Genomic DNA, 20,548 nt, shown 5'->3' with positions numbered 1-20,548 from the left:
TTGATCCCTACACTTTTTCATTTGGGCATGGATCATAGAATCATAGAATGGTTTGGGGTGGAAGGGACCTTAAAGATCATCTAGTTCCATGGGCAGGGATATCTCCCACTAGACCAAGTTGCTCAAAGCCCCATCCAACCTGGCCTTGAACACTTCCAGGGATGAGGCATCCACAGCTTCCCTGGGCAACCTGTTCCAGTGTCTCACCACCCTCACAGTAAAGATTTTCTTCCCAATATTCAATCTAAATCTACCTTCTTGCAGTTTCAAACCATTACCCCTCATCCTATCACTAAACTCCCTGATAAAGAGTCCCTCACCATCTTTCCTGTAGGCCCCCTTTAAGTATTGGAAGGGGCTATAAGGTCCTCCTGGAGCCTTCTGTTCTCCAGGCTGAACAACCCCAACTCTCTCAGCCTGTCCTCATAGGAGAGGTGCTCCAGTCCTCTGATCACCTTCGTGGCCCTCCTCTGGACTCACTCCAACAGGTCCATGTTCTTCTTATGTTGGGGGATCCAGAGCTGGACACAGGACTCCAGGTGTGGTCCCACAAAAGCAGAGTAGAGGGGTAGAATCACCTCCCTTGACCTGCTGGCCGCACTTCTTTTGAAGCAGTCTGGGATGTGGTTAGATTTCTGGGCTGCAAGCACACACTGCTGGCTCATGTTGCTCTCATCAACCAACACCTCCAAATCTTTCTCCTCAGGCTGCTCTCAATCCATTCTCCATCCAGCCTGTATTTGTGCTTGGGCTTGCCCCAACCCACGTGCAGGACCTCGCACTTGGCCTTGTTGAACTTCATGAGGGTTGCACAGACCCACCTCTCAAGCCTGTCAAAGTCCCTCTGGATGGCATCCCTTCCCTCCAGCATGTCAGACGCACCACACAGCCTGGTGGTGCTGACAAACTTGCTGAGGATGCACTCAGTCCCACTGTACAAGTTGCCGACATAGATCCTTAGGTAACTTCTTGATCTGCCTTCCCAAGTTAAGGGAAGTCCCCTTAAGTCCCAGGAAAAAAACCTGAACAGACTTTCCACTCCATTAGGTCTGGTTTTACTCCTTCTAGACATAACAACCCATTATCAACAACAACATACATGCTAAGCAAAAGCAGCGCTAAGAATTACCAATCTTATTTCAGAGATTTTCTCAAGACACCTCCTCTACAAATCTAAACATCCTGCACTCTATGTAGTCTCTTTTCTTCATTTCTGTACATAGGATTATGTATTTCCAAGGAGGTGAAATTAATACATAGGATGACTAAGGGGCTTACTTGTCACACCAATTACAGTGGTAATAGCCAGATCTTGGAACAAAAATTGGTAATTCCCAAAGGAGTTTAGTTGCTGAAAAGAGGAACACAAAGAAAAAAAAATCATAAATCAGACTTTTGCCGTGGGCTTGTTTATATCGTCTTCAGAAAGCTGTATTCTTTTCATGGAGCTAATACTCTGCTGTTTGCTCTGAAACACTAGTCAGCAGATAAGGGGACCACACAATCCACGACTTTGCCAATAGATTCGTCATCACTGGGCCTGCTGTGAATACTTTAATTTTGTGCATTGTTCAGACTAACCAGGCTTCCAGTACACTCAATGCAATAAAAAAGAAGGCTATTTGAAGATATGTGCTTTCTCAATGCTGGGTGACTTCTGAATGCAAAGCCCTCCTCTCTATTTGGGAAGAAGCCATGCAAAAGTGGTTTAAGGCACTCTAGGGGATTTTCCTTACTGTCAAGCTAATTCATGCTTTAAATGCTGAATAAATTGCAACAGCATATGCTTACACCAGATTCTCCCTTTTCACAGACATATGCCCTCAGCCAAAATACTGTTCAGTATCTCAGCCTTCGTTTTGCCCAGCTTGAATCTTGAGCCCACTAGCTGAAGTTAATGGGAAGAATCTTTCCAGTTTTCAGCTGAGGGTACAGGAGGGCCATATGATCACACCACCGAAGTCTGCAGCTCAGATAAAGGTAAAGCTCCATACCCTAGTTTTACTGTGGCTTTTATGCCATGTTTCTTCTACAAGGAGTAATAGCTGATCCAGTTCTAGCCAACATGTTCCCAAGACATACCCAGTACAGTAGGAGAACACCAAGGTACTGAATGGTGCTGTACAGTGCCATGTACTTGAACATGCAGAAGGAAGTGACGAGGGCAGCACGGCCTTCCCTGTGTAAAGACATGAATAAAGGACAGCAGTTAGGTGATGGGTCTGCTCCTGTTGCCCGTCCTCTCAAAACACTGTTGAAAAACAAAGCATGTGTCATAAGTAGAGAAGTCTCTGCTAATATCTTGCTGGGAGGTGAAATAAAAAAAAAATCTGGCCTGAATGAAAATAAAATCTTCACTTGCAGAAATCCTGCTGCAAGCAAAAGGGTTTGATTCCAGTCATCTGTGTTCCCAAGATCACAATGTACCCCAGCAAGTCTTCCTGCTGACATTAATAGTGCAGGCAACGACTTCATACGAGGAAAACCATACAAAGGCATACAGCTGCTCAGTGAGTTCAAACTAACAAGTCCTCTCCTCCTGAAGTGAACATATAGAATCCAATGAAGGTAATGCACTCTCCATTGTTATTTATCTGCCACAGTAAGCAAAATCAGGACCCTGGCATAACAGATGCTGATGTTTTGCTTTCATAGGGTATCAGAGGCAGGGCCTAACAGCAGTGTACGGGCTGATACTGTGGACACTTGATTCAGCTTTATGGAGCATTGTTCATTTTGCTCTTTCCTTTGCATTTGAAATACTGCTAATGACATAAAGCTCAGCTGTAGATTCCCTCCTCCTGTAGTTTTGAGGGACTTAATAAATCTTAAAGGAATTTCACATGGGAACTAGACAAATGGCAATTTCAAAGTCAAAGACATTCATTTTTCTATAGATATGTACATTCTGGCCTGGTGGGAACACACGACATTAATGTTTGAGAGGAGTGGGAACCGTCTCCTTTATGTAATAGGAAACAAAACCCCACGCTTACCTGATTAGCTCTGGCACACACGCTATGCTGGGGGTTCGGGATGTGAAAGGTGAAGCCACAGATGCCTCCTGCTCTGACAGTGATATCCCTGCATGTGCCACTTTCAAAGCCTGAAAGTTACATTCTCCTTCAGCACTCACAAACCATAAAGACACAGCAATTGACATGTCAGCCAAAAAATGACCCCTTATTATAGGATGCATTCTGTGAACAGCAGTCCCTCTTCACTCCCACAGCATGGGAAAGTCCAGTTCCGACAGAACCCAAAGCCATCCACCACCAGCTGCAGAAGACAGGTTTGGCTCTGCCTCCTTTGTCAGCACTTAATTGCAGTCACTCCCTATGTGGACAGTCTAGGTTCTCTGCTTGCTTCCCCCAGGAGAACCCTTGTGACTTTGTGACTTTGTGTTAGGGCAGGTGAATGCTTCACTGCCTAGGTGGCATTGCTGACTGACACACGGATGTTTGAAGTCATGGAGTGAACTGAACCTGCCGAGACAGGAATTATGGGTCCCTCCTGAATGTGGACCCTTCCTTTTGGGAAAAAACAAAACACTTTATTGCACTTCTAAAATGTGCATTTACAAAAACCTTGTATGACTACAGCTGTTCCCTGTGGAAACTCCTCCTCACCATAGTCCTCTCCTCCTACAATCACTGAAGATTTTGAAGGAAATGCCAGGGGAGGATTTGGAGAATCCTTTGGTGTTTTTTGCAAAGCAAATGAACCAGTCCTCGAGACGACAAACTGCAAGAATCTCTGCCTAGGACAGCTCTTGCATGGTAAGGACAACACTGTGGGATCAGACCTGAATCAGTACTGATGCCAGTATAGCCGTTCTATGAATAGGCAGAGCACTCCCACCTCCAGCATGTGCTCAGTTTGGGGTATTCTACTGGCATTGCATTCATTTTTAAAATAAATATATTATAAAGAATTTTCACTTACCCCACAGTCATTGGCTCCATCTCCACACATGCCCACAAAGTAACTAAAAAAAAAAAAGTGACCTATGGTTCAGTGCTGGGGAAAGTGAGACATATAAACAGGAGCGAATCAGAATCTCCTCCATGCGAGTCATATATGAAAGTCATGCGAGCTTTTTGTTAAAAGCCCTTCTGGAAAGCTGAAAGACTGAAATACAAGCCCAGGACTGTGGACTGTGCGTGGGCCTTGGGTTTGCACCTCAGATGTGCCTACAGTAAAGAATTTCTGCTATGACGGACTGAAGAATACATTAGCATGAAGTATTGTGTTCACTACAATGGACTCAGTCTCCCACCTTCACTGGGTTTAAGGTCAATCATAACAGAGGAAAGGGCTAATGGTGACAGCCCTGCTCAGAAAGGAAGAATTGCAGGCACTGGTACCTCGTGTTCACTGGGAATAGACATAAATAGGGACTCTGCTTTGGGGTCCAGTCCTGCCAGAATCTCCTGGGGCAGACAGAGAGTGACAGAGGCAGCTGGAGTAGAGAAAGGAGGAGAACATGATCTTAACAGGACACCTGGAGACAGCTCCCCACCCTGAGGCTAAAATAACCTTGTGAAATGATGAGCTGAGCCCTACGAGTAAATTCTTACATCTGCAGCATCCAAGTAAAAATCAACATAGTGCTTCAGGAGCCGACTCACTTGTGTCTTTTACTGCTGAGGCCTGGATTTCAGTGCAGGGGAAGTTCTCACTGGGAGGCACTGATGGTGGTCCAGTGAGGCCAGACAGTGGTTGGTGTGCTCACAACTGCTCATATCGGGCCAAAAATCTGAAACAGCCTAAAGCTTTCCCTGCTCTAGGGCAAGGCCAGGGGCTAGCTAGTTGAGGTGAGGGTGGGGTCTTCAAAAGACTTGAGAAACAGCTGAATAACAGGTAACAAGACACCTTGGACTTGGGGATATATATACACCTCTGTGACTGTGAGCAGCGCAGGGCATACCAATCCAGAGTGCCCTGCCATGTTTTCTAACCCATCGCACTGAGCCAGTAACAGTGCAGTAAAAAGACCACTAGCATCAGAGAAACTGCTGGGAGACATCCTAAAAATCTTGGGTAGACAAGTGCCCCTCCTTCAGGCCCAGAAAGAGAAGTAAGAATGAAGGATGATGTGAACAAATGAAACCCAGAATCACGGGAATGTTAGGTCTTTGACGGGTTGCCAAAACCAACATGGACCTCTTCTTTAACAGGCTTTTGGAATTTAATTGCCAAGTTGTATGTCTGTGGCAGTTTCAGTTTGAGGCACTTCCAGGGAATGCTATGTTACACAAAAGCTAGGTCTTACTAGACTCTTTTCAAGCCTGGAAATTCATCAAATGTTTCCTTACTCTTAGTGCTCATTATGAACTTACTCCAGCTTTTGAAACTCTTCTACAAGGCTGGATTTTTGACCAGGAGACATTCTAGCAAAAACTGTTCCATTCAGCAGGAGCTGTAAGGAGAAAAAAGGAAGTGATTTTAGCTCTTGAGGAGAGTCACAGTGATTTCAGTGATAATCTGGAATAGAAACCACCAAAAATTCACATTTCCAAACAACTGATGCTAGACTTTAAAACAGGAAAGCTGATGATCAAAGATAAAAGCTAACTTTATTAACATTTTGAAAAATAAAAATCACAATAAGGACAAGAGGCCTGGTGTGTCATTTGAACGAGCACAGATTACCAGGCAGGGATTTACTAGAAGAGAATTCATGAGACTATCCTTTCCATAAAACAGACAAGTCATGATGAATTGCATACTGTGTAATACCATGTTTTCTCCTGTTCTCTAAAACATGACAGAATCAGCGCAGTGCAAGGGCCAGGCATATATTTTAAGTCATGTCCTCACACCGTGAGGCAGGCCTGCTCCTCTCGTGCAGAAAAAAATCCAGGGATTTTCAGATCCTTCCCCATATGTTAAGATCAGAGATTCATCCAGCCCATGAGTATTGCAGGGTTAGAATTGTTCCCAAAAGACATCCTGGTGCACATGTCTACAGCTAATGCGATCTACTGAATGGCAAGCCTACTCCAATTAAATAATCTAGATCTTACCTTTGGAAGTAAGTGCCTGAAATGCTGTGCTACAATTTGGTAGGATTTTCCAGTCATGGCAAAATGATACTGGCCTGATTCCAATGCCAGCCTGGTTCTTCTTTTAGTCTGACTGTCATCCTCCTACAAAACAAGACAAAATGAGTGCTACTCCCAGGCCCCCAAAAGCTACTATGTGCATTTACACAAGCAGTACTACAGACAAAGAAAATGACATACCAGGGAGAGGGCACTTGTGAAGGCTCTGTGACACCTGGCTTCAAGGCCCATTGCCTTTGCCTGGATTTGTAAAGCGATTTAGGTGCATAATGCCATTAATTTCAGTGTGATCTGGGTGCTTTGTATGTCTTAAAAGCTGGCCCTCAGCACTGCCACATTCGATAGAATTTATGCAATATTCCCAATCTGGTGGGCTGCACTGTGAGTGAGTGGAGCTAGAGAGAGCACATGGGGACCATAAATAGGCATGCCTTTTTGCAGTGAAATACGGTGAAAGTGCTGCTCAGGCTGAGCTTTAGTAGAAAGGAGACCCTCAACAGCCCCTGCAGAGATTCCCTACCACCTTCCTGACTTTAATACTTCCCAGAGTAGGGTCAGCATCTTCAGATATACTCTTCAGGGAGAGAGTAACTGGTCTGTGGCTCAGTGTCTTCGTGGAGATGCTTGATTAAATATAATTTCTTAGCATAGCTGGCCTATGTTTCACTGTAGGCCTATGTTTCACTGCATGTGTACATGCAATTTCTCAACAGTTAATCTGTGTTTTAATTCTGCAGGTATGGGGAAGTGCTAACTCTCTAACTGCTTGAACAAGGCTGGCTCATTCAGTGCAGTTCCATAGATTTTAAGTCCACATCTATACTACTAAATTTACCTTGCAGGGAAAGGAAACATGCTTTAAACAGACATCAGCTAAGCATGAGGGCTAGAGACAAATCTTTCCTGGGTTTCTGCAAAGCTGTTCTCAAGCCTAGCTAGGCAGTTAGTAGAAACATGTTCACAAGATATTATGCTAGGAAGGAAGATCTAGGGGATCCTAGATTATAAGGATCCCTTCTTTTAAAAAACTTTTCTAGCACATAACATTCTGACATGCAGACAATGGTGAACGACTGGTCTCTGTTATACTAGCATAATCCCACTGCATTATTTAAAGCATTCAAACTTAGTTTGTTTTCCTGCTGCACAACACCTGCTTCTCATAAGCTCACCAGGCTTCTGTAATATTCAGTTTTGTTTTCTTCTAGTGGTTTCCAGGTTATAGATGCTGAAAAAGATCCAGGTATTTGGTTTGCTTCCACAAGAATCACTCTGTTCGTTGGAGAAATCATCCCAGCATTTTTGGCAACGGTTACAGCTGTCTGAATGTTGTCACCTAGAAAAATCAAGGGGAATGTTATCTAAAAACTTCTGCAACGAGGAAACATTAGACTTTTCCTGAATTCTGAGTTTTCAAATTTATCCAGAAGAACCACTTAGATTTCCATGTCTGTGCCTAAGAAAGTTTTTGATAAAGATCAAAACTTTGCAGACAAGGTCTGTCTCAACAATTAAATGTGTTTTCATCTGGAAATTAAATATTTTCATTCTGATCTGGAGATGAAATATTTTCATCTTCAGCTTGAAGATGGGGAATGTGCTCCTAGATTATGTGTTTTAGACAAAAAACAGTAAGGGTTTCACTGCTAAATTGCTGCGAGTATCACTGATTGCCATCAATTACCCTTAGATGGCTTTGGTGTAGGATATGTGCTGAAAGAGGTGAAGCCCAAGAAGACAAGATCTGTGTGACTCCTGGAAAAATATCTTTTTTCCATGGAAAAAAATGGAGGTTAACCTATCCAAATCCAAACCAGCCCTTCAAGGAAAGAATGGAATAAATGGGGACTGCTAGGCATGAATTACTAGATGTCATAAGGTTTAGTGATTTGTCCTGGCATCCATGCTCCATCTCCGCTCATTTATGACAACAGGATTTCATGAGGCCCTATAAAGAGGGTATCTTGTATGACATGTTTTTGTGCCTGTCATCTGATAACCTTACCAGGGAGAACAAAAGCACTCACTAAAAAGCATCAGAGGAACAGGAAGGCTCCGATCTGTGGTGAAATTGGGACAGATTAAGAGTTAGGTATCTGACACAGCCTGGTGAAGTAGTCAGGGACATAAGTCTGCATGGTTCAGCTCATGTCATTATTACAACACACATGCTTCTTGGACTATAATTGCCTGAAAGATATAAGTGTCTGTACCTTCCTACCAGCGGTGGTGACAAAGCAGCAGCAGACTGTTCGCTCAAACATCATTGAACTCCCTGTCTGGGCCAGTGGCCACATAAATAGATTTTAGATACCTGTGACCATAACACTTCTGATACGGGCAGCACTGAGCTCTTCCAGGACAGGCTTTGTCTCCCTCTTTAATCGATTCTCCATTATCAGCAGACCCAGGAATGTCAGATCAGATTCTACCTCCTCCCTAAGAGTGAAGAACAGACAGATTTAATTCTTCTTTTTGCCTTTGGCCTGTTTTTGCATTGAATTTGCTGATAGCCAGTAGATGTTAACCATTCCACCTAACTCAAAAGAAGTAAAACAACTTGTTAGTTTTCAGCAGTCCCAGGTCGTCTTGTCTTTTGTGGTGCTATTTCAACACCAGCAGGGTTTACTTCCCACTGGCAGCAAGTGGTGCTGGTTATGTATGGAGGATCTTCACTTGATTTTTCATCCTTCTGTTCTCTTCTTCCCTCGTTCTGAAGAATGAGTTCAGAACACAGCCAGCTTCTAGCTCATATTTGCTTAATTACCAAATCAAATAAGAGCCAATTTCAACCTACCTGCTCCACATACGAACATGAAGCCTGATGGATAAGTTGGACTGTTTTCCATTCATGCACCATCCTTAGCCAGCATGAAAAAGCACCCTGAATTTCCTGCAGGATTCCCAAACTGTGGTGGTCTGATTTGGAAAGTTCATGCACACTAGTCCTTCTCAAATTTGAGGACTGTACAACAAAGAAACACACCTTAGTAAACGTATCTGCTACTCTTCAAATAGGACCTGAGCAAACAGCATGGGGGAACTCCAATTCTGTTCTCTCTGACTCTTTCTTTACACCTGTGCTGCTATTGCCTGTTTTACAGTTGAATACATGCAGTTGAGAACAGAATTTGGTAAGCAATCCCATCCCTGACTCATAAACTAGAGGTCTCTCAGGGAGACAGGTTGACTCTGAAGAGTCTTAAAAAAAATAAAAGCTTTCAAACACTTATTTAAGGCTCTGTAGTAAGAAGCAGGTGATGCCAAACGCTTGCATGGCAGTCAGAGTAGGTGAGTCAGGTGGTGCCTGAATAGTCATTGCTTTCACAGCAGATCTTGTGTTTGTCCTCCAGTTTTCTTTTTTCTCCTGGCAGTATATACTTCACGCATGCTATAACTGCACACACAACTGCAAAATCTGGGCCATATCACACACATTTGCTCATTGGGTTGGATAGGTCTGTTATGATACCCGTCACAAGAATTAAACAAACCACTTGCACTTTGCCCCAGTGTCATTGGCCCTTTCAGCAAAGCAAAAAGCACTGAGAAAGAGCAAGTGAGCAACATCTGAATTAGGACCTGCAGCTAGTAAACAGGGAGGACAGCAGATGCTAAGTAACTACAAATGTTTCAGAATAGATGTTTCTGCAGTATCACAGGCAAAAGCTAGAAGGATTTAGGTAAAAGCATATGGATTCGTGTGTAGGTGTTCTTGTGTGAGGCTTGTGGAAAACTAATACCATGAGCATAGCAGAAGAGTTTTCTGGTTTCTCTAGAAACTAAAGAAAGCTAAAGCTAGAAAGCTAAAGGATTGGACCAAGACAGCAGCGGAACTCTGATGACTTTGGCTGGGCTAGAGAACAGGCAGTGTAATGGGCGTAATCTGCTGCCTTTGCTTAATCAAGGAGACAGGATAACAAAAAAACAAAACTAAACAGAAGAGAGACTTCTCTTCAGCTGAAAGCCTGGATAAATCTGCAAGAAGAATGGTTGAAATGATGGACTGCGGGAGGGGCATACTAGACTTCAGTGTGTACTAGAGTTATATTTCCTATGTTGATGTACTGTTAAGAAATGTGTAAGGATTCTGGGCATGCACTATAAGCGTGGGGTAACGAAGTGCCCTCTACCCATTCTCAGACAGACCTATATCCAGGTTTAAATCAGATTTCCTCTGGCCTAAATCTAAACAAACTCTGTACTACAGCCCTGATCTTGGCAGGGGTGTTGTGATAATGGTACTATGTGAGGCACCACTAGCCCATGGCTGAATGTGACTGACAAGAAGCAGTCTGTGGCTTACCTTGTTAGATCAGTAAGTTGCTTCCCTGCCTGTAGAGATTTACATGCCAGTCCGATGACCCTAAAGCCCTGTGCTGTGTAGAGCAGAAGCTCACTTTCAAAGTTCGACGGGACTGTAAAAAGGGGAAAAGACAGTTCATCAGGGTATTTGACTGCTTTTTAATAAAAGGAAGCCTTGCAACAGAGAAGGTTCCTGCCCCAGAGGGCAGGTACACCTGGAGTCTACCAATAGGCCAAGGACATGAAGGGACGCTGCTGAACTGAACTTTGCTCAATAAGAAAATCTTTGATCTGTCCCTTTGCACTTAGTATCCTAAACTATTCTGCAAAGTCACAGAATCACAGAAGTCCTACCTTCTTCATGTCATGAAGGAGCTGTACTCTTCTAGCTGCCCTCCCAAGCTTTGGAGAAAAATTAAAACTTTTTTTGGTGTATACTGGACCAGTGGACACCTTTCTCAAATATCTATTCTGGCAGAGATTGTACACCCTGCAGAAGAGTTGGAACTTGCTTTTATGTCTTATCCGTCTCTTCTTTGCAGAGAAGGGCTGTATGAGAGCTTCGACTTGGAGCACAACAGAGAGACCCTAACTTGTCAGGCTGAAGTATAAAGTCTTAGACCCAGAAATCTCATTTGGACCTTCGACCCCACTGCATCATCAAAGTCACTTACACATATGTGTTTCTAGGAAGCATTTATAAATGTTAGTTACCTGTTTCTGCTCTACATAACATGGCTACCATTTCTGGAGCCCCTTTTGTGAAGACCTGTTGTTCCCCACCAATTTCCTGAGCAATGACAGACATTCTCTGCAAAGCTGAAGAAAATGGGAACTGATGTAAAATGGTAACTCCTTCCACTGGGACCTAGGAGAAAAGCAAGTGGATTAGATACTGCAGCAAGGATTTTAAACTCAGGCCAAATGATTTTAGGTCCGTCCTTTGGGCCATGGTAAGAAGCTTACCATGTATAACGGGCTGATTTGTCACAGTGGGACAAAAAGAACTGGTATCTAAATAGGAGGTGAAATTTGTACAGAAATATTTAGCTTAAGCAGTAGGAAAAGATCACTGACAGTTTTAGCAGACTATTAGATGTAATTCACTGAAAGGAACTCACCAGTCCTGTTTCTTTAACAAGACTCTGCTAGGTCTTACACTGGTTTTGCAAAGGGAAAATGGATGTCTGAAAGTGCCCCCTTGGTGTATGTCACCAGTAATGGTCTGACATCAGCTACCAGACTCCATTGCAGTTCCAAGTGCTTTTAGAGATTTCCACCACTCAGTTGAGTTTGGACTGAGTCTCAAGCAACCAGGACAGGCAAAGTCTTGAGCTGGACAATCTGTCATCCAGCATTCCCCTGCTTCTGGTGCGAGCAGCAAGCTCCCCTTAAGTATCTCTTTTTAATCAAAGACAGCAAAGCAATCTCTCTGCAGGCAATAAAAGAAACACGAAGTGTGGAAGAGCTGTCTTGGACTAGGACAACCAAATGTTTCTCTACTGAAAGGTAACTCTTACACTGACAGTTTAACTTGATCATGAATGTGAATCCTGCAAATAGCTTACACTGCTGGCTTTAGGCCCAGGTCTAACAACTGTGGCATGTGTGGATCCTTGACCTTCAATCTGGTGTCCACTGGAATCATCTATCACCTGTGTATTGAAAGACAAAAATCTTTCAGATCATAGCACCAGCAGACCTGAAAGGACCCCCAAGGAATCATTTAGAGCCTTTCCTTCCCTCAAAACAAGGTATCTTATTCATTCCTGTGGGGAGTCTGTCTGATCTCACACTAAAATACTTCACTAATGGAAAACCCACTATTTCCCTTGGCAATCAAATCCAGAGCTTCACCAGCTTCAGTAAAATACTGCCGTACTCTTGCACAGCAAATAGATTATGTCCTCTCACTGACAATAAATTCTTTATTCATTACAACCCACTGAAATATTCAAAACCCTTTAGATCTAACATAGACCCAGTGGGAAAATAATTAATAAGAGTTTGTATTAGTGTAGAAAGCACCATTCTCTGCTCTTGAAGTACTCCACAAATCAGATGGGTTTTTTAATCATAACAACATGACTGTGAGGAACAAAAATATTTTATGGTGTCAAAGGGCACATGATTATTCATGTTTCACAGGAATTATTTAACAGGATCACTCCTGTTTAATTTACAACTTTGATGGGTGTCTGTCTAAGGCTGAGATGACAAGGTGATGCCCCTGGGAAAAAAACACCCTCTAACTCCTCTATTACTGCATAGTTTATTCCTTGAAACTTTTCTGTTTTACACATTTTGCAGATACAAAACAGACAGATGTCATGCACATAACTAGCTAATCCTGCCCTGAATCTCTTATCTTGCATCAGCCATGGCTTGTGGCTATACCTTCTACCAGGTAGTTATGGGCTGCTTTCCTCTTATCCATCTCGGACTTGCAGCCTTTTAGTTTTCGTAAATGCTCATTCCCCAAGAAGGGGAATGAGCATTTATGAAATGCTCTGCCCCGCCTCTCCACAACTGATCAGAGAGTGAATTGCAACACTGATGGCTGTTTGTGGGTAATGGGACAGAGACTGAAAACAGATCTTTCATAGCAGCATGGGATTTCAAACCTGAGGATGGCAGAAATATCTCCACATTGACAGAGCTCTAACAAAGTTCAAAATCTTGCATCTAGTTCAAAGTTCGCAGAAGTCCGTTACGTGCTCTGTAAAAGCAGTCTTAATCTGCATATAAGTCACATTTGGGACTTCCTGTTATCTTGCAGCAGCCACAGTCAGAGCTGATATCCCAGTAGGGTTTGCGTGATATCCCCCACTTCAGTCAAAGGAGCGAAGTACTCAAAGTACCCCTAGTTGAAAGCTCTAGGCAGAAACACGGAACATTTCTCCAAAAGCCTGAGCATGTCGTATCTCTTCTGGGTTTTATCTGTTTTACTTCTGTGTGGGAAGTGGCTACTGGCATCAGAGGGTTTGGGACGTTCCTCCTTTGCAAGAACAATAAAACTCCCCAACACTATTTGCACAGCAACAAAGCACAGCTTTACCCAGTTAGTGGCCTCAAACATTTTCACATCCAGTGGGTCTCCTTGGATCTTGCCCTGCCAAACAATTAATGAATGACAAACCGCCATTGCTCTGAACACAGGGCCCCAAGGCAGGCTGCGGTCCGCAGGGAAACTGTGAATGTCCTGGAAGCTAATGCAAAAGAGAACATAAAAATTACCACCAGAGAACACCAAACAACATATGACTAACAGAAAAAAAAAATCATAAGTCAGGGGGCTGTTAAAAAGTCCTATCCTGTGGTCAGACCACAAGCATGTTTCTGGGGACTTGTCCTCCCCCATGAGCTATTTATCGCGCACCTGTTAAAGGCTGGGATACACGTGGTCAGAGTAGGTGTATTCTGCATAGTTAAGGAGTCTATTGGGCTGGACAGAGGAACAGATTATTATAAAATATCTTCCTTGTGGCTTGTGTAAGGACTCTTGAGCTGTGAGGCTCATATAAGTTTGAGCATTTTTGTGTGTGCGTATTTCTGGAAAAGTAAATGGGCAAAAACATGGGCACTGAAGGATCTGAGAGGCAATCTCATGGGTAACAGTGAGTTCCCATCACAAAGGATTGGGCACCATTGCAGCTTTGAGATCTAACCTAGCATGTCTACTACAGGCTACACTGCTTGGGCATGCTGTGCCAAATACTGACGACAGTGGCTGCATCATTTCATGTGAAGCAGGACTGCTGGGATGAGGCAACAAACTAATTTTCCAGAGGCTACAGAAATAATATTGGAAATCTAAACATGAGGAACGTCAAACTGCTGTTTGACAATAATTGTCTTTCAGATTTGTTCATCTGTCTAGGAGGAGAATCCAGTCACTATCCCACCAAATTTAAATACCATTGGCGTGTCAAGGAGGAGCCTTACCAATTTCTTTCAGAGGGCAGCAAGCCCCAAAGATCCAGGCCATCTTCTGTTAAGGTGCCAGTCTAAGTTAAAATGTACATTTAAATTAACTTCCCACATGAGAGCTCCAACAGGAATAAAAAGAAAGACTTAGTTTAAGAAGTTAGCGTGCAGAAAATGCTAGCACAGTACAGAGCAAAAGTGCAATCAGTCAATTCCTAGATTCCAAGAAAAACAACAATTCTTAACAGTGTCTGTTCAGAAAACACAAACTTAAGTATATAAGATTGGTCAGTATGTTTCTAAAATACAATGGAAATGCTTGATCAAAACCCATACTCTCCCACTCCTAGTATGGCTCCCATTACTAGTAAGAAAGTAATCGCCACATAGCAGTTACTTTGTCAAAGCAGATGAGGTTCAGCTGTCCGCACATGTTGATCCTCTGTGGGCTGATGCAGAAGATGCCCTTTTTCTTCAGCCTCCGCTGGGTATAAATGATCCCTGTTGTCAAGGCAGCTGGCAGAGCTGGGGGGACAGCAATAGTGATAACATCCAAAGCCTTCTTCACCACTTCTCCTGCCTCCTCCTGACATAAAACCAAAGGCAATTATCAGCAAGAGGGTAGCAAGGAGTGCTGCTTGGATTGTCTGAGTGTAGCCCTCTTAATCCCTTCTCCCCTCCACCGCAGGTGATACAGGCTGTGGTGTTTTCTGCCCATGGTCCATCATGTATTCATCTCCCTAAGAAATTAATTGCTTTGATTTAACCAAAGGCTTTAAGGATACATCACCGCTAAAGAGCAGCCTCCAGGCCTTCCTTCATTCTCCATGCCAACAAACCTGCCAGGTAGAACACACAGTCTCCTCCAAAGCAAATGAGTTCAAACATGCCAGCTAGGTTATTGCACCCTCAGTCAAATCCAGTTTCCCATGACACAGCACACAAGAATTTGCCATTTATATGGGCGTTCATCCAACTGCCTACAGGCATAGCTCTTGATTCAATGTTAAGGTGACAGGTGAGACATATGGGATGGTGCTGAAAAGGAGGGCAGAATGAATGAGCTAATGATTTCTTCTGACCTTATGTTCTAGGAGTTATGAAAGGAAATTGCTTTTACCTGCAGGAAGAGACATGGACGTAAAAGTTACACTTCTAAGAGCAATCTCTAATTTGGGAGCTTAGAGGTCAGTGTAAAACTGACTGCCAGTATGCTGAATGTCGGCACTGTTATTCTCGGCAGTTGATATCACTGCTAAAGGATTGAATGGATTTCAAATTGGGGTCCCAGAACTGAGGTACTGCAAACGAAAGCCAATTTACAGTTCAGAAGGATCTGCAAACCATCACTAGAGTTCTATTATTACTGGTTCTGAGCTTGGGACTTTGACCATAAATCATGTTGCATTTGATGTGCTGAATTTCCATCATGTTCTCATTCTCCTTTCATTGATACTGTTTCAGTCAATAGAAGGCACCAGTTTGATAATATTTTGTATCTATTTTATATTAGAATGAAGCACTTACCACCTTTAGATAATACAGTCACAGAAGAGAAAGCATTTAGTATATCATGGGACTGAATCTTACATCAGTCTGACAAGACAGCTTCAGCTGCTGCGATAACATCAGCATGTATTTTACATATTACAAGGGCAAAGTTAAACAAAAAAAAATGAAAAACTGCAAAGCAGACACCAGGATATGTTCCTAAATACAGTTTGTTTGATATCCCGAGGGGAATTAATCTTCTGAGCCAACTGATTGTAGATTATTCCAAAGGAGAAAAATTATTCAAAAGCTGAATTGCAGAATCAACCTTGCAACTCAGGACTTGGACTTTACATTGGCAGATAATTATCAAGGCATGAAATGATTTCTTGAAAGTTTTTGAAGAAGTTCTAAAGCAATTAGGCTTTAAAAATCACAGAACTACTGTTTATAGTGTGCAACTATTTCTTACATTGACCTTGATGCATAAGAATGAGTGAACTGTTTTTAAAAGGGTTTCAGGTGAACTTTCCAGAGATTTAAAAGACCAATATAGCAGGGCCGGAGAATGCACTAATAGGCCTTAATTACCTTCACTAGTCTCACCTCCACCCAAATCTTCTGCTCATGGGTTCCAGAGTTCCATTTAAGCTCAGGCCTGGGCTTAAATGCCTCTAGCACTGTCTCCTGGATGGATGTCATTAGATGTGTGTTGCAGCCTTGTCTCTTGTCCTCATCTCTTTCTGCTTCTGACTGGTCTACCAGGATTATTTACCGCTTTGCCTGGGACTACTGACAGGCTGTTATCAGCGCACAGCTCTCCCCACAGCATTCAGATACTGTGCGACTGTGCCCTGGTCAGTGAGGGCACTACCTTGGCTCCTGACTTGCCTTCTCCTAGGGAATAGCTGGCCCTTGCTGCTTCCTGACACAGTAAGTCTTAGTTCTATATTGAGAAACTTCTTGATTAAAATTGTAATACAAAATTAATCAACTGTTGATGTACATGGCACATCAGAGAAGAGCTAACACAGTCTTCACAGAAGGAAGACCTGGAAAACATCCGTGAACCTCCTGGCAAACTCTGGAAAAAATCAATGGAGATGTGGGTGATTCAACTGATACAGGATAGTTACCTTTGCAAACGTTATTTCTCAAAAGTTCTCAAGGATATTAAGGTGAGTGATAACTAAGTGAAAGTTATCCCCCATCACCAAATGACTATACAAAAATATGGGGGGGGAGGAGGCAGAAGAAAAGGGGGAGTTGTTTGTAACATCAGTAAATTTCAGGGATCTGTGTTTGCACCTGTACTGTTCAGGGGTCTGTAACATGGAAGAAAGGTGGCTGAAGGGGTAGCCAATGATCTCTAAATCATGAATAGTACAGGAAACATCAAATAGAAAGCAGCTTTTTGCTACTTCTCTAAAACAAAAATCTACAGTGCCTTCAGTGATTTAGATAGCAGCTTTAAAAACATTTTTATGCAGTACGTGATGAAACTGTGGGAAGTATTGCCACAGGTGCTGTCAAGTCCAAGGCATAAATGGACTCAGAAATGTATTAAAACACCCTCTGGGAGATTGTCAGTGGCTATTATAGGTAGCTGATCTACATAGAAATGACAGCTTACTGAACTGTTAAACCTTTTTCTTGAAGAAGTTAGAAGATTATACCAGGGAAGAATTGTTCTATACTTGCCATACTTCCTAACCAGTTTCCATAAGCATTTGATATCAATAACTCTCAGAGTCAGTGGACAGGGATAGATGGTCTTTGACCTGACCTACACTGGAGTTTTCGGAAAGCTGCCTTTTCACAATGACACATCATTCTCTGTCCCATTAAACCCATGGCTCACTTGTGATTTTTCTAGGAATGTAGAAAAAGTGCTACAAAAACTCTGTAAAGGCTACTTGCAGAGTGCTAAGCTCTTAGGATCTCCCATTTTCAGAACTCTAGAAAACATTATGCTAATTACATGCATTGATAATTACATGTATCGGCAAGCACAGGGCAGGCAACACACAACAGAGGCAGTCCGTATACTGAAGGCTGCTGGTAAGACATGCAGTGCTTGCACAGGATTTACTAAGACCGTAGTAGAAAGGACTTGGGAAACAGTGGTTTTGGCACCTTGGAATTAAATATATGAAAGCCTGTGTGTTGTCACAAATTCAATTACATTGTAAAATGGCTTCATATGCTAAGGCAAAAAGGAGAGTGACAAGGACCGTATTTTTATATATAAATGTATATGAAATCACTCAAATTTCAAGTGTCTTGAAAACGGGTGTGACCATTTCTCCTGCGTTTAGTAACTCACCCCATTAAGTGCAAATACACACACTGTGTAGATCATTCCAATGGCTGCAAATGCTACAAGGCACATCAGGAACCGGAAGGCATCTCTGTACAGCTTGAAGTTCATGGGTTTAGGGTAGAGAATGGACCTCACTAGATCCCCTTTGGCTGTATTGAAACCTGGAAAGTCAAACTAAAATTATTCCAAGGGGAAAACATTTCCAAAAGTTCTCTACAAAGAATGGAGGGCTTGAAAATGACTCCTAATTTCTGTAACTTAAGAAAGAAGGCCCAGATCTTTTCTTTCAGTGTATGTGACCCACTCTGCGGAATATAGAAAAAAGTTACTTTTGTTTTAAGGAGGAGGATTTTTTCCATGTCTCAGAAGCAAAGTGAAATTCTTCTTTGTAATCATATGTTAGTGCTTTTTTAAAAGTTATGCCAAGCAAACAGAAACAATGCATAATAGCTTAGCCAAGCCCAGGATATCAATTCTCCATCTGACTGTTGTGAAGTTGGATTAATGCCTTTTACTTAATGGGACCCGGGCACATTAAGTCAGACTGTTGAGTAAGAAAAAGCATGAAAGGAAAAGCAAACTGAAGTGTTGACTGACCAGTCCGCAGCACCACAGCCTTCACTGCTCCTCTGTCATCTGCCTTGGTCTGTATGACCTCTGTTCCACAGAAGAGGACATGTTTTTTGTAATCCTCCGCACAGTGCATTCTCCAGGGCTTGAAGTTATCAGCTTGGGGTAAGGGGGTCTTTGTTACCGGAATACTTTCCCCTAGGGAAGATTAGCTCAGATGAAGAAAACTTCAGTACACCTTAAAATCAGCCTCCTGACTTTCAAGTAAGTACAGTATCTAGACATCTAGATGGTAATTTAAAGGTATTTACTAGAGAAACCAGTTTAGAGAAATGTTACTTTATATTGTGACATCTTCAGAGTGAATAAGAGTTTGAAGACTAGCAAGCAGACTGCCAGAGAAAAGCTCTCCTTTGCCTCAGTACAATAGCTTCGTGTAAGTCTGAGAACTGAAAGCAGTCCAAGGACTCTGAATCCAGGCTGTAGATACACAGACTTGAAAAGAGACCTGCACTGGAGTTGCATGACTCCACTTGATGGCCCCAAGTTGTTTACCTAGTTTGAAACTCATGTGCAGGTCACTACACTATTCCCTTAGGCAGTTGAAATATGACATTCCATATTTCCCCTTCAGAGTAAAACGAACAGCCTTTAACTCAATGCTTGACAGCTGATAAGTGTCCTATTTATGTCAGAGCAGAGGCACTAAGGTGAAGCAGAAGAAATATCTTCTGACAGCTGAAGCTTTCTAAATGAAAGTGGCTTCTGGAATTTCTCATTCACATGAAATTTCAGAACTGTGGGTTTCAGTTTGATTCAGGCCAAGAGTAAATTTAAAGACAAGAAGCAGAACTACGAGCACTTTCTGCACCAAAAATCCTGCTTTGCAGTGAACTCTCCCGCGTGGTGTGTTCTCCACTGCTATCACATGAATGTGGGGCTGTCTGGAGAGCTAGACAGACACTCCAGTAGGTTAGAGGTGTTGCAGCGATCAGCAACAAGACATTGAGAGTGACAGAGAGAAACCCCTACAGCCTGAGCAGACTGTGGGCCCTGCGTGGGAACAGCTTTGCTCTGTATCTACTGTTTCTTCTCCTGTCCTGCTCACTCCTCTTCACTGTCCACTCTTTCCTTTCTAATCAGAGGATCCCCTCCTAAATGCTGCACCCCAGAAAGGAAGTAAAGGATGGACTGCCATTTCTGAAGTCCATCTTGTCTATTTAGATAAGCTGGGGCTAACTACAATTCAGTCTTTATTATAGCAAACACCTGGAAGAATCCCCTTCTAGGATAGCTATGGACTATCTCATAATAGGGATAATGCTGTATGTCCTGTGTCACTGGCTGAAGCCATAGGGCTATGATGATGTTTTGATGGTACACCTGGGAGGGACAAGCTGTACCTGTCAGCATGCTTTCATTTACAATGCACTGCCCGCTGATCAGGATGGCATCACAAGGCAAAAGGGTTTTGCCCTCTTTCAAAACCAGCATATCTCCAGGAACAAGATGGTGTGATTCCAGTTCTTGGAAACCTGTAGGTGACATGTAACGCAAACTTTGTACTTCATATATTTCTCTATGGTAAGGGGGAAAAAATACAAGGAACTACCAGCTGAATAGATCGTTACTTCTTTATAATGCCTGATAAAGAAGGGGCCACAAGTAGAACATAAGAATACAACCTCCAATATTTAGAAAAGCCTAGGCATCAGTTCGAACTGCAGAATTCCTTCTTATCTCCCCAGGAGTCCAACCAATGCTTGTTTTTCCAATGTGCTGACCTAACTGAAGAGGCTTGGATCTACATTTCTTAATTTGACTCCATCTTTTTAGATTGTGTTCTAAATACCATGACAATGAA

At 42.7% G+C, this 20,548-nt stretch overlaps 1 protein-coding gene across 9 annotated transcripts in view; it reads right to left on the bottom strand.

The window, feature by feature from the left end:
- Positions 1 to 20,548, bottom strand: part of ATP13A4 (ATPase 13A4) — a 47,581-nt gene that overhangs the window by 7,750 nt on the left and 19,283 nt on the right. For 8 of the 9 annotated variants that reach the window (XM_054204768.1, XM_054204770.1, XM_054204769.1 and 5 more), the window contains 17 exons: positions 20,088 to 20,219; positions 18,712 to 18,882; positions 18,118 to 18,275; positions 14,698 to 14,886; positions 14,319 to 14,380; positions 13,432 to 13,582; positions 11,942 to 12,028; positions 11,088 to 11,241; positions 10,375 to 10,486; positions 8,383 to 8,507; positions 7,241 to 7,404; positions 6,030 to 6,152; positions 5,343 to 5,422; positions 3,946 to 3,988; positions 2,997 to 3,106; positions 2,083 to 2,179; positions 1,279 to 1,351 (listed from right to left, as the gene is read on the bottom strand). In XM_054204768.1, the coding sequence (XP_054060743.1) occupies positions 1,279 to 1,351; positions 2,083 to 2,179; positions 2,997 to 3,106; positions 3,946 to 3,988; positions 5,343 to 5,422; positions 6,030 to 6,152; positions 7,241 to 7,404; positions 8,383 to 8,507; positions 10,375 to 10,486; positions 11,088 to 11,241; positions 11,942 to 12,028; positions 13,432 to 13,582; positions 14,319 to 14,380; positions 14,698 to 14,886; positions 18,118 to 18,275; positions 18,712 to 18,882; positions 20,088 to 20,219 (2,031 nt within the window). The remainder of the gene's footprint in view (positions 1 to 1,278; positions 1,352 to 2,082; positions 2,180 to 2,996; positions 3,107 to 3,945; positions 3,989 to 5,342; positions 5,423 to 6,029; positions 6,153 to 7,240; positions 7,405 to 8,382; positions 8,508 to 10,374; positions 10,487 to 11,087; positions 11,242 to 11,941; positions 12,029 to 13,431; positions 13,583 to 14,318; positions 14,381 to 14,697; positions 14,887 to 18,117; positions 18,276 to 18,711; positions 18,883 to 20,087; positions 20,220 to 20,548) is intronic. The other variant, XM_054204771.1, reaches the window with a different exon arrangement.

The sequence above is a fragment of the Rissa tridactyla genome, chromosome 6 (genome assembly GCF_028500815.1).
Source record: "Rissa tridactyla isolate bRisTri1 chromosome 6, bRisTri1.patW.cur.20221130, whole genome shotgun sequence".
Taxonomy (NCBI): domain Eukaryota; kingdom Metazoa; phylum Chordata; class Aves; order Charadriiformes; family Laridae; genus Rissa; species Rissa tridactyla.
This window is presented reverse-complemented; position numbering and strand designations above follow the sequence as displayed.